The sequence below is a fragment of the Salmo salar genome, chromosome ssa15, assembly GCF_905237065.1.
Source record: "Salmo salar chromosome ssa15, Ssal_v3.1, whole genome shotgun sequence".
NCBI lineage: Eukaryota > Metazoa > Chordata > Actinopteri > Salmoniformes > Salmonidae > Salmo > Salmo salar.
Window position 1 is genome coordinate 83,173,416 of NC_059456.1, and position 17,396 is coordinate 83,190,811.

Here is a 17,396-nt window from a genome sequence, read left to right on the forward strand (position 1 = left end):
TGTAGTCCGTAACAGTTTTCAAGCCCTGCCACATCCAACGAGCGTCAGAGCCGATGTAATAGGATTCAATCTTAATCCTGTATTGACGCTTTGCTTGTTTGATGGTTCCTCGGCGGGCCTAGCAGGATTTCTTTTAAGCATCCGGATTAGTGTCCCACTCCTTGAACGTGGCAGCTCTAGCCTTTAGCTCGATGCGGATGTTGCCTGTAATCCATGGCTTCTGGTTGGGATATGTACATACAGTCACTGTGGGGACAACGTTGTCGATGCACTTATTGATGAAGCCGATGACTGAGGTGGTATACTCCTCAATGCCCTTTGATGAATCCCGGAACATATTCCAGTCTGTGCTAGCAAAACAGTCCTGTAGCGTAGCATCCGCATCATCTGACCACTTCCGTATTGAGCGAGTCACTGGTACTTCCTGCTTTAGTTTTTGCTTGTAGGCAGGAATCAGGAGGATATAAATATGGTCAGATTTGCCAAATGGAGGGCAGGAGAGAGCTTTGTATGCATCTCTATGTGTGGAGTAAATGTGGTCTAGAGTTTTTCCCCCTCTGGTTGCACATGCTGGTAGAAATTAGGTAAAACGGATTTAAGTTTCCCTGCTAAAGTCCCCGGCCACTAGGAGCGCCGCTTCTGGATGAGCATTTTCTTGTTTGCTTATGGCCTTATACAGCTGGTTGAGTGCGGTGTTAGTGCCAGCATCGGTTTGTGGAGGTAAAAAGATGGCTACAAATAATATAGATGAGAATGCTCTTGATAGATAGTGTGGTCTACAGCTTATCATAAGGTACTCTACCTCAGGCGAGCAATACCTCGAGACTCCTTTCATATTAGACATCGCGCACCAGCTGTTATTGACAAAAAGACACACCCCTGCCCCTCGTCTTACCAGACCTAGCTTCTCTGTCCTGCCCATGCATGGAAAATCCCGCCAGCTCTATATTATCCATGTCGTCGTTCAGTCAAGACTCAGTGAAACATAAGATATTACAGTTTTTAATGTCCCGTTGGTAGTATAATCTTGATCATAGGTCATCCATTACATTTTCCAATGATTGCACGTTGGCCAATAGAACAGAAGACAGTGGGAGTTTACTCACTCGCCTATGAATTCTCAGAAGGCAGCCCGAAATCCCCCCCTTTTCTCCTTTTCTTCACGCAAATGAAGGGATTTTGGCCCGTTCCTGAGAAAGCAGTATATCCGTTGCGTCGGACTCAAGTAGTCAAGACTATCAATAAGGATTTGGCTTGTGACACCTCTTTGAAATAAGTCTTAATCACCAAAACTTTATTAAACTAATCAAGTTTTGAATGTGCGTAAAAAACCCATGGGAAAGTATTCAGACACCTTGACTTTTTTTTAACATTACAGCCTTGTGGACTGTCGTTTCTCTTTACTTATTTGAGCTATTCTTGCCATAATATGGACTAGCTCTTTTACCAAATAGGGATGTCTTCTGTATACCCCCCTACCTTGTCACAACACAACTGATTGGCTCAAATGCATTAAGGAAAGAAATTCCACAAATTCACTTTTAACAAGGCACACCTGTTAATTGAAATGCATTCCAGGTGACTAACTTATGAAGATGGTTGAGAGAATGCCAAGAGTGTGCAAAGCTATCAAGGCAAAGTGTGGCTACTTTAAAGAATCTCAAATATAAAATATATTTTGATATAATAATTTAACAGATTCATACATGAAAAAAAACAGAGCACAAAATGTAATCAAAATGTTGTTTTAAAGTGTCCTATAGCTTTCTTATATAAGTACGATCAGGAATGTATTTTTTTTAAACATTGAACCATATTTAACAAAGTACTAACATTTAAAAAAAAACTGTTACCAGGCTACCTTCAGACGAGTCTTGTGAGGCTTGTGGGCATCCTAGAGCAAAACAACCAACGTACGTGTTGGTGGAAGTCTCACCTTTCCATAGAGGGGTCATATTAGTGTGTAGCCCAAACTGTTCAGACGCTACAGACAGAAGTTGGCAGAGTCCCGTGACGCTTGTGGGGGTTGTAGAGCAAAATGGAGAACACCATTGTGTTCGTAACACGTAGGCCAAACCGTTCGGATGTTTTCATGAAAAGACCGATTTTCGGGACAAACACCACTGTAGCTTGGCCACCTTCCACCGCAGATGCGAAAGGCCGCCATTTGCGGATGCGGTGGATTGAGACGTAGCTCATGTAAAAAGACATAACTCTAGTTTAGACAGACTTTGTTGGGGATATTTATTATAATGCTAATTAGATTTCCACTTTAGATGGTATAGAAATATACCAAGTCACTACAAAAATAACTCAGTTGCTGGAGACGAGGGAAACTGCTCAGGGATTTCAGCATGAGGCCAATGGTGACTTTAAAACAGTTACAAAGTTTAATGGCTGGGATTGGAGAAAACTGAGGATGGTTCAACAACATTGTAGTTACCAAATAATACTAACCTAATTAACAGAGTGAAAAGGGAGCCTGTTCAAAATACATATATTCCAAAACATGCATCCTGTTTGCAACAAGGCACTAACGTAATGCTGCAAAAAATGTGGCAAAGCAATTCACTTTTTGTCCTGATTACAAAGTGTTATGTTTGGGGCAAATCCAATACAACACATTACATATTTCCAAGCATAGTGGTGGCTGCATCATGTTATGGGCATGCTTGTAATCATTAAGGACTGGGGAGTCTTTTTTTAAGAAAAAAAAAACAAATGGAACGGACCTAAGCACAGGCAAAATCCTAGAGGAAAACCTGGTTCAGTCTGCCTTCCAACAGACACTGGGAGATGAATTCACCTTTCAGCAGGACAATAACCTAAAACACAAAGCCAAATCTACACTGAAGTTTCTTACCAATGAGACAGTGAATGTTCTTTAGTAGCCAAGTTACAGTTTTGACATAAATCTATAGCAAGACCTGAAAATGTTTGTCTCGCAATGATCCACAACCAACTTGACAAGCTTGAATAAATTGGAAAATAGTAAATGGGAAAATGTTGAACAATCCAGGGGTGGAAAGCTCTTAGAAATTTACCCAGAAAGACTCACAGATGTAATCTCTGAAAAAGGTGCTTCTGGAAAGTAGATATCAATACATTTGCAAAGATTTCTAAAACCACGTTTTCACTTTGTCATTATGGGGTATTGTGTTTAGATGGGTGAAAAAAAAGTTTAATCCATTTTGAATTCAGGCTGTAACAACAAAATATATAACAAGTGAAGTATGAATACTTTCTGAATACACTGTGCATCTGGGGAGCAGATGGATAGGGAACCTTAACTGAACTGGTGTTGCACCCACTCTGTTCCAGTGTATTCCAGGAATACCACTGAGCCATAGGTCTTTATTAAATGCCTTACATACATAATAACACACTGTACCAAAGCATGTAGCTATGCAATTACCGAAGTCATCCACCCACAAATAACTATTACAAGCTTAATGGACAGTAGAAGCCTGACTAAGATCCAATTTCAGATTGAAAGGTTATGTAATGGCCTAATTAAAGATATATGGTGGATCAATCATGTGTCCTACACAATCCTTTTAATGTACCATATTAAGGCTCCTGGGCGAAGTTTCCACTACGTACAGATATAGGATCAGCGTCCCCTTCCCCAATCCTAACCTTTAACATTAGTGGGGGGAAACACAAAACTGACCCAAGACCAGAATCTAAGGGTAACTCCACCCTACACCTTTAGTAGGCACACAATATGCTAGAGTCCCACCTGAAGCCAGGAATCATCTTAGCGAAGCCGATGACCTTCTGGATGCTGTAGCTGACCAGGTCAGCCAGGTGGGGCAGCATAGAGAGTTTGGAGCCATCGTCCTCACTGGAGTCTGGGCTGCCAGCACTGTCCTGGTACATCATCAACAGACTGCTGAAGTTCATCAGCTTGGTGTCCACAGACTCTACATACACAGAGAGAGAGCGAGAGACACAGAGCGAGAGACACAGAGCGAGAGACACAGAGCGAGAGACACAGAGCGAGAGACACAGAGCGAGAGACAGAGGGAAAGAAAGAGCAGAGACAGTAAGAAAGAGCGAGACAGTAAGAAAGAGCGAGACAGAGACAGTAAGAAAGAGCGAGACAGAAAGAAAGAGCGAGACAGAGACAAGAAAGAGCGAGACAGAAAGAAAGAGCGAGACAGAAAGAAAGAGCGAGACAGAAAGAAAGAGCGAGACAGAAAGAAAGAGCGAGACAGAAAGAAAGAGCGAGACAGTAAGAAAGAGCGAGACAGTAAGAAAGAGCGAGACAGAGAAAGTAAGAAAGAGCGAGACAGAGACAGTAAGAAAGAGCGAGACAGAGACAGTAAGAAAGAGCGAGACAGAAAGCGAGACAGTGAAAGAGCAGACAGTAAGAAAGAGCGAGACAGAGACGTAAGAAAGAGCGAGACAGAGACAGTAAGAAAGAGCGAGACAGTAAGAAAGAGCGAGACAGAGACAGTAAGAAAGAGCGAGACAGAGACAGTAAGAAAGAGCGAGACAGAGACAGTAAGAAAGAGCGAGACAGAGACAGTAAGAAAGAGCGAGACAGAGACAGTAAGAAAGAGCGAGACAGAGACAGTAAGAAAGAGCGAGACAGAGCGAAAAAGAGAGAGGGAGAAAGACAGAGTGAGAAAGAGGGAGGGAGAAAGAGCGAAAGAGAGAGAGAACGAGAGAGAGAGTACGAGAGAAAGACAGAGCGAGTGAGCGAGCGATCAGAAATATAATAGTTCATGGGGAATATGAACAAATGGTTGCTAAAAGAAGCAACAGGTTTACAATGAAAGGTACAAAAGGCTGCAGCCCATTATGCCATTATGTAGTGTAGGAGTAAGGCAGGGATTTTCAAAAAGACACCCAGGCAGGCATTTTATAAAAGCAAATGTATGGTACACAGCAGCTGTGTAACAAACCTCGGCGTGGTGTGTGATTGTGAATTTTTCCACAGCCACGTTATGGCCTTTGGTTTTACCCTATCACTGTAAGGAGACCTTTGAGACGTTTAACGCCAACACATCTTGCTAATGGAAAATGTGATTGTGGTGCATGTATACTGTGTGTACAAGTGCTATATGCGCGTGTGCATGCGTGAGCATGTGTCCCTCACCTGGTGAGTGGTTGAAGGAGTCTGAGGAGGCATCTGACAGAGAGTGAAGGGAGGCTGCACGACTGGCACTGCGTGTTACTGGGCCCTCTCGCACTGGGGGCTGCAAACACACAACACATACAATTGTCATAATGCAACATATTTTGATTTGTCTTGGAAAGTGCAGATAGAAGTGATTGATAAAACAGACCCATGATCACTTGAAAAGAGAATGGTAAAACATTACATTAACATCATGCAATATCTGTGATTAATATATAAAAACAATATTGCAAAAAAAGTGAGAACGTGAGCGGCTCGGCTAGTTTGACCAGTACTGACCCTGAAGCGTGAGAAGTCAGAGTAGGAGTCATCATAGGTCTTGTGGTGGGCCTCCACCAATGAGGCGATGACCTGGCTCTGCTCGTCGTTCAGCCTAGGTCTCAAGGCCTCCCGCGCCGCCTCTTCCTCCTTCCTCTTCTGGATCAGGTCCTTCTTCCTCTGCACCTCCTCATCTGTCAGGATGACTGGGGCAGAGAGAGAGGCGAGGGGGAGACGGGTGAGAAGAGGAGCGGTGGGGGACAGAGAGAGAAGGAAGAACACAGCTAGCTTGATTGAATCACAGCTAGCTTTGAAGAATCACAAATATATTTCGATTTAACACCTTTTGGTTACAACATGATTCCATATGTCTTATTTCATAGTTTTGATGTCTAAACTATTATTCAACAATGCAGAAAATAGTAAAAATGAAGAAAAACACTTGAATGAGTAGGTGTGTCTAAACTTTTGATATAAAAATTAAATGGGACACACGACACCTGTCTGATCCACGCCTGTCTCAGTGGACTAACCCATTGTGGAGGCCGCGGGGATGGCACACCAACATTTACCGTTCCTATAATTTTCTAATCTACACTGTTTGGTTACGGTAATTTCTGTTAATGCATTCAATATATTATTAGTCTTTTACCGTTGTCATTGTCGGAGTGAACACGTTGTGGAGGACCGCACAACCTAGGCTACACTTGTGAGGAGCAAGTTGGTTTATTTCATTCCATTTTGGAGTTGTCCATATATTCACTGACTTTTGTTTGTGGTGCTCCTGTCAATGTTGAGTAAGGACGCGCAGCTGATTATGCATAGAAGTAGGCCCAGGCTACCTGGCTTGCGCACAAATGTGTGCCCATTTGGGGATCTGATATCTGAAATATCTTTCCAGCTCTCTTGGTAACCACTGGGCGTTATAGGGGGGAAAGTATTGCTCTTATCTGGTGGAAACGTTATAAAATAGGCCTACCTGATTACTTCTTATCCCTGGCGCAAATAGCCTACAGCTATGTCAGGAGCTCACTGGGCAGGAAACTCTGAGGGCCCCGAATATTTTATACAATGTTGCAAGTTTGCTAGTGCCAGCTTCAGGCCAGACCCAAGTTCCACGTTTCAGGCCATGTGTAGCCAATGTTTTTACCAGGATATTTTCTACCTTCAGGCTGCAAGGTTTTTATTGTTGGCTTTATGTAGGCTATTTTAACATAGTTGGCAATGACAATATAAGTTATTTTTATTAAAACACATAGGGTGTGTCTATATAGGGAAAAATTCACGTTTAAAAATGTAGATCAAATCGATTGGTCGAAAGAACAAACTACTCTAGGTTGACCAGGATATAGACAGTATATATATTTAGTCAGGGACAGCTTTACTACACACTAGTAAATAAATAGAAACTAAACTAAAAGCAAATTTTAGTTTCAATGATGAAACAAATAATCATCCAAAATGTACCAGACAGACTAACTGCTACAAGTTAGCCTTGTAAATAACTAGCAATTAAAAGCTAAAAGCCTTTCCTGAATGTGAATAGGGCTGAGAATTGTCAGGGACCTCACGATATCACAATACTTAGGTGCCGATATATGTATTGCGATTCTCACGATTCTGTGTGTATTGCGATTCAATACTGTTATTTTATTGCGTTTGTTGCTCTTGAATTACTTGTTACTTTAATTTCTTATCCGTATTTTAAGCTGCATTGTTTAGGGACTCGTAAGTAAGCATTTCACTGTAAGGTTGTATTCAGCGCATGTGACTAATAAAATTTGATTGCCTCCTCAAACACCATATGTGTGCTGCACATGGACAAGATACAACATGAGAAAACGAGTTTCTCAGTCATGGAAATAAAAGTGCTGAAAACAAATTCTCTATGAAGGAAAAATATGGGAGTTTTGTTGCAGGTACAGCCAACTAGCGCAAAAATTATATTGTGATTGTCAAAACGATACAATATATCGTCAAAAATAATACCCCAATATGCAACTGTATTGATCCCCCCCATCACAAAATGTGAATCATCTTCATGGCAGGGCAATCTTGTCATGTCTGATGTTTTCTACAAACTCCTGCACACTTCATTAGCAAAAAATGGCTTTTACCACCCTGTATTACGCAACAGTAAAACAAATGTTGCCTATTTCACACACGGACAGATCGAATTCCTGCTAAACCAAGTTTGCCTGCCATTAACAGCAGCTGTGGTAAAATACATTTTATGTTTATGTCTATCACTTGCCAATAGTCTTCACTGAACAGCAGATTGAAGGAAATGTACATGATGTAGGTGATAAAACCAAAAGACTTTAGGAGCTGACTAACCACAACCAGGCAGCTGGTTTGTGTTATATGCTAGCTTGTAGCTACCTATTGGACTATTCCACTGCGGCTAAACATTTTATTTAATCTATTGCAATATTTAGGGATTATCAACAACGGAGACAACATACTGCTCAGAACTAGAGTTGGACCAGCTTTACTCTATGAGAGAATCTTATTTTACTACTGCTGCCTGGCTGACATCAGGCCAGAATGGGACACCGAGTAGCCCATCTAGCATGGCATAGTCAGAAGGACCGCCGCCACAGCCAGGCAAGCATGTGGTAATTTCCCAGAGTACACCAGCAATCGTCTGCTGTGCTGTCTGGATAGTATTTCACAGTGCCTTTTTGTTTGGATGGCACAGCGGTGAAGTGTGAGACAGCGGAGGCCAGAAAATCGAGCTGTTTACCACAAAATTGTCCACAATTATTCATTAGCCTCATGCCTGGATCGACATGGCAGAGGACTGAGCTGCAGGGTGAGAGAGAGAGGATTAAGAAAGAACGAAAGAAGGAGAGAGAAGGCGAAAGGAGGAGAGGAGCACAAAAGAGAGGAGAGAAAGAGAAAAAAAGAAAGGAGAGGAAGGAGAGAAAGGAGAAGGCAAGAGAGAAAGATGAGAGAGAAGAGAGCAGAGAAAGATGAGAGAAAAGAGCAGAGAGAAAGGAGAGGCAAGAAGGCGAGAGAAAGGGGAGAAGTAGAGCGAGAAAAAGGAAGGAGCGAGAGAGAGGAAGGAGCAGGAGAAAGAACGAGCGAATGAGGAGAGAGAAAGAAGTATAAATAGGAGAAATAAAAGGAGAGGAAAGGAGAGCAAAGGAGTAAGAGAGCAGGACATAAGAGTGAAAGGGAAGGAGAGAGCAGAGAGAAAGAGGAGAGAAGGCGAGAGAGACCTGGTCAGAGCAGAGTAAGGGAAGCAGCAGCGACGTGAATTTGTAAGCTACTTTATTAACAGAGCTGATAAAGTGCGAGGGAGAGACGCTCTAGCAGGTGTAGGAGGGGCCTTGTGGTGTGAGTAATGTGAGCGAGTGATACAGGAGCAAGGATGAGGGAGAGAGACAGCAACAGACCATACCAAGCATACTCGCGCTAGTGTACCAACTTCTAGTTTGTCACAGCTAGATTTTTTATCATTCAATATGATTATGAGGTAACTGTTTTGACTGCAGCAAACCAAGCGAAGCTAGCTAGCTAGGCTAACTAAGGCTTCATGCGCTTTCTCCCTGTCCTACAGATCCAAATAACAACACCTCCATTCAGATTATTAAGTAGCAGCATACCTGTTGGCTCTTGGTTGTTGTAGCATATCTTTCATTTTAATTCCATTTTCCATTGATTAGATAATCTTGTAACTTGCTTTGCCACACAGGGAGGCTCTTTGACTGTAGTTTCGCTTTGACGTGTGAGTGGCCGACAACAAGCCACTGCATAGGATATTCTTGTTGAGCAGTGGCGACATAAAGTTAACGTTTTATCCACAACTCTGTCCATCGCCATTGTAATCTGTGAAGCCAAAATGTTCCCAAACAGAAGATTTAAACGATTTTCTTGGGGCGCGGACATCAACTCTAGGGTGTTAATACTCTGGGTCAGGATATTGTTAATATCTCCACAACTACTACAATCCCTCTATTTCTCAGAGAAAGTAAGGAAGGAGGCACCTCCATGCAGAATGAGCAGAGAGGCGCTATTCCTGGCAACCCTGCAGCTTAAGGGAGCATGAGTAATTGTGTACTGCTCACTGATTTGTCAGGCTGCGCCGAGTGGGCATGCCTGCTCTGTTGTCTTGGCACTAACACTAACAACTGCGGACAATGTGGCTGGATCCTCAGCATGGCAGCGGTGCTTTGAAGAAGCAACAAAAAAACTTTAGGGGCGAGGCTTGGATTGACCAATTACAGTGTTAAGACTACACCCACAGGTCATCAACGTCAACTGTCATTAACACACACAAAAACATGATTATTAATGTGTACATACAGTGCTAAATGAGACGCATACCGTAACTGTAGCAGTCCAAAAATGAGGACCAACAGGCAACATTTAAAGAACATCAACATTTTAACACTTTAAATAACCGCCTCCGCTTGTATCCACATCAAGCTTAGCACAGCTCGACAATTGCTCAGTCACCATGCTCATCCAATCGCAAGTCTCATTCTGTGCCACACCTCTGCCTGAAATGTTTCGTACCACATAGTTGTTGTTTTTTTACATGAGTGAGGTCCACATGACTGGGGCATGCAGCACCAGGCAGCTCCCTCCTCATCCATGACCCCATGGCCTGGAGCTATAGCACTTGTGCAGACAAAGAGGCCATTTTAGCGGTTTGGATCCTTTTTATTTTCCAGGGGGCTCATTTAGGCTTGTGACTGTTTGCAGGCTAGGCTACGCTACAGGGCAGCAGCACCACTCTGTATCAGACCATTGTGTAACGGGCAGGAGAAAGACTATCATTGTTGGACTGGTCTTTATTTCTCTCCCATCCCCTCCCACTCGTTCCCCTTCTCTCTGTCACCTCAAAATGCACAACTTGCCTATTTTCATAACCATGCGGATTTGTTGGTGTTCCGGCACAGTAAAGTGGAGGGTATTTCATAAAGCAGGATTAATATGACTTAGCCAGTAAATTTGTCTAAATATTCAGAAACCACCACATATTTCCTAATACGGTACAGAAGGTAAAACAGTACAACCCTGGTCTATTTTCTGGCTGAATGCAACCCAAATGTGACCGACCGCCTTGATTCAATCTTGTGTAGCAAAATTAGAGTGTTTACACATTGGATAAAAGCAGACACACAGAGCTACAAAATGGTAAATCATACATGATATTTGAGGAACAAATATTTGCTTTGAAAGTGGCTAAACTTGTATCTTCACTTTTGAGAAAATGACCTTTGAACGTTTTGGTACCAACTGGAGAGCTCTTCTTTGTCTACACCCATTCACCATCGTTCCCCCCCTATTAAGCTTTAGCCCGACCCATCTCTAAGGGTCGACACAAGCGTTCTGTACTAACAGCAGCAGTCAAGCACCCAAGCTAACTGGCTAACTACTTCCAGGCACAAATGAGAGAACAGCTCACTGAACATTACTCACCCTAGCAGAGCTGGTTAGGCTGTTTTTATGTTATCCAGAGCGTTGGTGGCTGCAACTGTGCTGTCAGATTGTCCATTCGTAAAATCAGAGCATTTCGCTCTCGGAGCTTTCAGAGCGCACACTGGACACTATTTGATGAGGTGATCCCAGCCTTCTGACCTCACAACAGCAGTCAAGCACCCAAGCTAACTGGCTAACATTGGCTAGTTTGCTAGTTACTTCCAGACACTAATGAGAGATCACCCCACTCTGACCACTTTACTTGCCCTAGTAGAGCTGGTTAGGCTGTTTTCATGTTATCCAGAGCATTGGTGACTAACTGTGCTGCTGGCAACAATTTAATTATGCTTTTTTGCTGGATGTTTACCGACACCAGTCATATTCAACAGGTGTTGAGCGTTCGTAAATTCATCAGTTATTCTGCGTTCTGGCACAGTCAGACGAGAGTGCTCTGAAATCGAAGTAGACGGCAAGACTGAATTTACGAACGAACCCGAAATGGTTACTTGCATAGCAGAGTCTTTTGTTAAGACATGTAGCTAGCTAGCTAAACAATTAACCATAATCCCAACTCATGACGTTACTACCCTGCATGAATCTGCAGGTAGATAACCAACCAGGTTCAGTGTTAGCTAGCCAACATTATACTATAACTAGCCAAGAAAAATGGCTCAGATACGAATAATAAGATCATACATGTAACGTTAGCTAGCGAGCCAGCTAGTTAGCTAATAGTATTTTCTTTCAAGTTAAAGTGTACTATGTCAAAATTGGAAATGTGTAAAATCTGAAAATGTAGCTAGCTAGACTATCTTACCCGTATACATCATGGATGAACGCCTCTCCCTGTCACAGATGCCATGGGTGCCCTTAGTTTGAAGATGTAATCCGGAGACAGGTGTTCTCCATCTCCTTAGCTATCATACTCTAATTCCACTGATTTCAAAACTCGGTCCTCCAGAAAATGGAGAGCAACACTTATGCAGTTCTACTATGTAAAAAAAAAAGTTAAATTAAAACCAGCATTAGACAGGATTACCTACACATACTGACCAGCTCAAATAGACAGAAGCGTGCTATATGGCAGACCAATCCGAACTCATCTCTCGGCATGTCCAGCCCACTTATTATCTCAGCCAATCATGGCTAGCGGGAAGGTTGCTCTCCTTTTCTGTGGCTAAACCAACTAGGCTTGTAATTTAGTCATTTTATTCATATTTACTGATGGCATACAAGTTTGTTATTAACCTCTTGGCGTTCCCCTAGGATAGGGGGCGCTAAAGCGATTTTTGAAAAAAATGTGTGCCCATTTTAAACGGCCTCCTACTCAAACTCAGAAGCTAGGATATGCATATAATTAATACTTGTGGATAGAAAACACCCTAAAGTTTCTAAAACTGTTTGAATGGTGTCTGTGAGTATAACAGAACTCATATGGCAGTCAAAACCCCGAGACAGATGGAAACAGGAAGTGGAATTCTGAATTGAACTCAACTTCATCACGTTGCCTATTAATCACACCGTGAGCTATGGTTCATTGAGCACTTCCTATTGCTTCCACTAGATGTCCCCAGTCTTCAGAAATTGGTTTGAGCCTTATACTGTTAAAACTGAATGAATGAGACGCTGTGGAACGTAGTCACACGGAGAGGGCCATCACCATTATGACGCCGGCGCCCCTGGTTACCCTCCCCTTTCGAAACGTTTTGAAACACAATGCAATCGTCCCTCTCGAATCTTATTGGCTCTCTTGTTGAAAAACGCCCTGAAGATTTATGTTATACAACGTTTGACATGTTTGAACGAACCTAAATGGGGAAAAAAATGCATTTTCTCGAAATGGCTGTCCCGTGGCCGACGGAAGTTTTTGAGCAGCCTTCAGACGCGCTAACAAGAACAAGCTCTTGGAACATAAAGGAGTCATTTTTTCGAACGAAAATACATTTGTTGTGGACCTGGGATTCCTGGAGGTGCTTTCTGATGAAGACAACCAAAGGTAAGGGATTATTGACAATAGTATACAAGACTAGATGTGATATGTGATTGTTCCAAGATGGCTAGCCTATTGCTATTGCTAGCCTATTGTTCTGAGTATCGCATCCCCTTTTATCGCAAAGTGTGATTACCCAGTAAAGTTATTTTTAAATCTGGCATTACAGGTGCTTTTAAGAGATATTCATCTATAAATCTTAGAATGACAATATTACATTTAAAAAAAAATTCTAATAGTAATTTAGTAAATTGTAGCTCTGTTTCATCGGATGCATTTGAGGGAAAATAGTTAGTCAACGTTACGCACCGATGTAAAATGCTGTTTTTATATATAAATATGAACTTTATCGAACAAAAGAATGCATGTATTGTGTAACATGATGTCCTAGGTGTGTCATCTGATGAAGATTGTCAAAGGTTAGTGCTGCATTTAGCTGTTTTTTGGTTATTTGTGATGCATGTGGTTGGTCGGAAAATGGCTATGTGGCTACTTTTACGATATACTCCTCTAACATAATCTAATGTTTTGCTTTTGCTGTAAAGCCTTTTTGAAATCTGACAACGTGGTTCGATTCAGGAGAGGTGTATCTATAAAACGATATAATTTGAAGAAAAAAATTGAATTATTTTTTTTAATTACATTTTGTTATGCTAATGGCGATATGATTTTTCGCTGGATGTCCGTCCCGTATGGCCGCACAGGGGTTAAGGCACATGAAAGGTCACATGTTCCAGAAGGCATTTCTGCCAAAAAAGGCATTTTGATTAAAAAAATTAAGATTATGTTCAAATGGCTCTCGTGTGAAGTAGTGACCGCGACATACGCCTAGTTTCCTGAAACAGGTCAAAAATACAGATATCTTAAACATAAAGAACATGTCCAGGCAACAATGACTATGCATGAATGTACAGTAAAACAGATTCTACTAAAATTCTATACAGTACACCGTACTGCTTTTTCACATTAGGCCTATATGATGTAGTCTTAAGCCAGCATGAGCCTAGCACTTAAAGTGCTGAAGTTACTGTATTTATGACCATTTAGCAATCAGTCTCTGAGCACTCACACTCCTTCATCATGCCGATGTCCACGCAGCGTTTGAGCCGGCAGGCCTGGCAGTGCCGCCGGTTGTCCTTGGTGATGGTACAGCTGCCGTTGAAGGGGCAGGTGAAACTGGCCTTACGCTTCATGCTGCGTCTGGTGGAGGCAGCGAGAAGGAGATATCGAAACCTGGCTCACTGACACTTTCAAATATACACAGAGACATTAAAAACACAGAATTTATTTGCAAAATGGAGGCAGATGGGATTATTACGCAACTGGATTACATTTGCAGACACACAAACGGAATAAGACACACTACCTCCTCACAGAAAAAAACAAAACATATCATGAGCAGTTACGCAGCGTGCACTTTGAAGGAATTCGTTTTTTTCATACAGCCTCCCATTTACAGCAAGCGCGCACGCACACACACACACACACAGGTAGACACACACACACACACACACACACACACACACACACACACACACACACACACACACACACACAAGTTCAGAAATTGATCAACACACCAAAAGCATAAATAAAACAAACCCATAGATAAGTACTTGAGTCCCTATTGTTCCCACATATTCACACACTGGGGTACCTACAGGTGTCAGCTGACCTTTCTCCAAAATAACAAATTGGGAACGACAGACATGAGAGGACAGCTGACTTAAGAGTTAATGGTTGAGTTTAATGAGAACAGCATGATGCCTGAGAAAGAACGTCTGGCATTTTTTCCCTTCTTTCTTTTAGAAACTGCCTCTCATCCATATAAACTCAGCAAAAAAATAAAGGTCCTCTCACTGTCAACTGCGTTTATTTTCAGCAAACTTAACATGTGTAAATATTTGTATGAACATAAGATTCTACAACAGACAAACTGAACAAGTTCCATAGACATGTATGGAATAATGTGTCCCTGAACAAAGGCGGGTTCAAAAAGTAACAGTCAGAATCTGGTGTGGCCACCAGCTGTATTAACCTGTTGGGGCTAGGGGGCAGTATTTTCACGGCTGGATAAAAAAACGTACCCGATTTAATCTGGTTACTAATCCTACCCAGTAACTAGAATATGCATATACTTATTATATATGGATAGAAAACACCCTAAAGTTTCTAAAACTGTTTGAATGGTGTCTGTGAGTATAACAGAACTCATTTGGCAGGCAAAACCCTGAGACATTTTCTGACAGGAAGTGGATACCTGATGTGTTGAATTACCTTTAAGCCTATGCCATTGAAACACACAGGGGTTGATTAATGTTTTGGCACTTCCTATTGCTTCCACTAGATGTCACCAGCCTTTACAAAGTGTTTTGAGTCTTTTACTGTGAGATCTGACCGAACAAGAGCCATGGAACGGTGATGGCCGATTAGACTCTGGCGCGCGAGTTCATGTTGGGTACCCTCGTTCCAATACGTTATAAAAGAGAATGCATTCGTCCACCTTGAATATTATTCATGTTCTGGTTAAAAAGGCACTAATGATTTATGCTATACAACGTTTGACATGTTTGAACGAACGTAAATATATTTTTCCCCCTCGTTCATGACGAGAAGTCCGGCTGGCTTAGATCATGTGCTAACAACACGGAGCTTTTTGGATATAAATGATGAGCTTTTTTGAACAAAACTACATTCGTTATGGACCTGGGATTCCTGGAAGTGACATCTGATGAAGAGAATCAAAGGTAATGGATTATTTACATAGTATTTTCGATTTTAGATCTCTCCAACATGGCCGTTTGTCTGTATAGCAAAGCATATTTTTCTGGGCGCAGTGCTCAGATTATTGCAAAGTGTGATTTCCCAGTAAGGTTATTTTTAAATCTGGCAAGTTGATTGCGTTCAAGAGATGTAAATCTATAATTCTTTAAATGACAATATAATATTTTACCAATGTTTTCTAATTTTAATTATTTAATTTGTGGTGCTGACTTGACTGCCGGTTATTGGAGGGAAACGATTTCCTCAACATCAATGCCATAGTAAAACGTTGTTTTTGGATATAAATATGAACTTGATAGAACTAAAAATGCATGCATTGTCTAACATAATGTCCTAGGAGTGTCATCTGATGGAGATTGTAAAAGGTTAGTGCATCATTTTAGCTGGTTTTATGGTTTTGGTGACGCCTGGCTTTGAATTGACAAAACATTACACACAGCTATTGTCAATGTACTCTCCTAACATAATCTAACTTTATGCTTTCGCCGTAAAACCTTTTTGAAATCGGACAACGTGGTTAGATTAAGGAGATGTTTATCTTTCAAAGGGTGTAAGATAGTTGTATGTTTGAAAAATTTGAATTTTGACATTTATTTGGTTTCAAATTTGCCGCTCTTGAAATGCACCTGCTGTTGATAGGGTGCACCACGGGTGGCACGCTAGCGTCCCACATAGCCCCAAGAAGTTAAGTACTGCAGTGCATCTCCCCCTCATGGACTGCACCAGATTTGCCAGTTCTTGCTGTGAGATGCTACCCCACTCTTCCACCAAGGCACCTGCAAGTTCCCTGATATATCTGGGGGTAATAGCCCTAGCCCTCCGATCCAACAGGTCCCAGACGTGCTCAATGGGATTGAGATCCGAGCTCTTCGCTGGCCATGGCAGAACACTGACATTCCTGTCTTGCAGGAAATCATGCACAGAACGAGTAGTATGGCTGGTGGCATTGTCATGCTGGAGGGTCATGTCAGGATGAGCCTGCAGGAAGGATACCACATGAGGGAGGAGGATGTCTTTCCTGTAACGCACAGCGTTGAGATTGCCTGCAATGACAACAAGCCCAGTCCGATGATGCTGTGACACACCGCCCCAGACCATGACGGACCCTCCAACTCCAAATCGATCCCGCTCCAGAGTACAGGCCTTGGTGTAACGCTCATTCCTTCGATGATAAACGCGAATCTGACTATCACCCCTGGTGAGACAAAACCGCGACTCGTCAGTGAAGAGCACTTTTTGCCAGTCTTGTCTGGTCCAGCGGCGGTGGGTTTGTGCCCATAGGCGACGTTGTTGCCGGTGATGTCTGGTGAGGACCTGCCTTACAACAGGCCTACAAGCCCTCAGTCCAGCCTCTCTCAGCCTATTGAGGACAGTCTGAGCACTGATGGAGGGATTGTTCGTTCCTGGTGTAATTCGGGCAGTTGTTGTTGCCATCCTGTAACTGTCCCGCAGGTGTGATGTTCTGATGTACCGATCCTGTGCAGGTGTTGTTAAATGTGGTCTGCCACTGTGAGGACGATCAGCTGTCCGTTCTGTCTCCCTGTAGCGCTGTCTTAGGTGTCTCACAGTACGGACATTGCAATTTATTGCCCTGGCCACATCTGCAGTCCTCATGCCTCCTTGCAGCATGCCTAAGGCACGTTCATGCAGATGAGCAAGGAACCTGGGCATCTTTCTTTTGGTGTTTTTCAGAGTCAGTAGAAAGGCCTCTTTAGTGTCCTACGTTTTCATAACTGTGACCTTAATTGCCTACCGTCTGTAAGCTGTTAATGTCTTAACGAC

The 17,396-nt window shown here is 42.4% G+C and overlaps 1 protein-coding gene across 4 annotated transcripts in view; it reads right to left on the bottom strand.

Moving 5' to 3' along the window:
- Positions 1-17,396, bottom strand: part of vdr0 (vitamin D receptor) — a 79,514-nt gene that overhangs the window by 7,018 nt on the left and 55,100 nt on the right. For all 4 annotated transcript variants that reach the window (XM_014146371.2, XM_014146374.2, XM_014146372.2 and 1 more), the window contains 4 exon segments: positions 13,900-14,030; positions 5,429-5,613; positions 5,108-5,207; positions 3,743-3,926 (listed from right to left, as the gene is read on the bottom strand). In XM_014146371.2, the coding sequence (XP_014001846.1) occupies positions 3,743-3,926; positions 5,108-5,207; positions 5,429-5,613; positions 13,900-14,030 (600 nt within the window).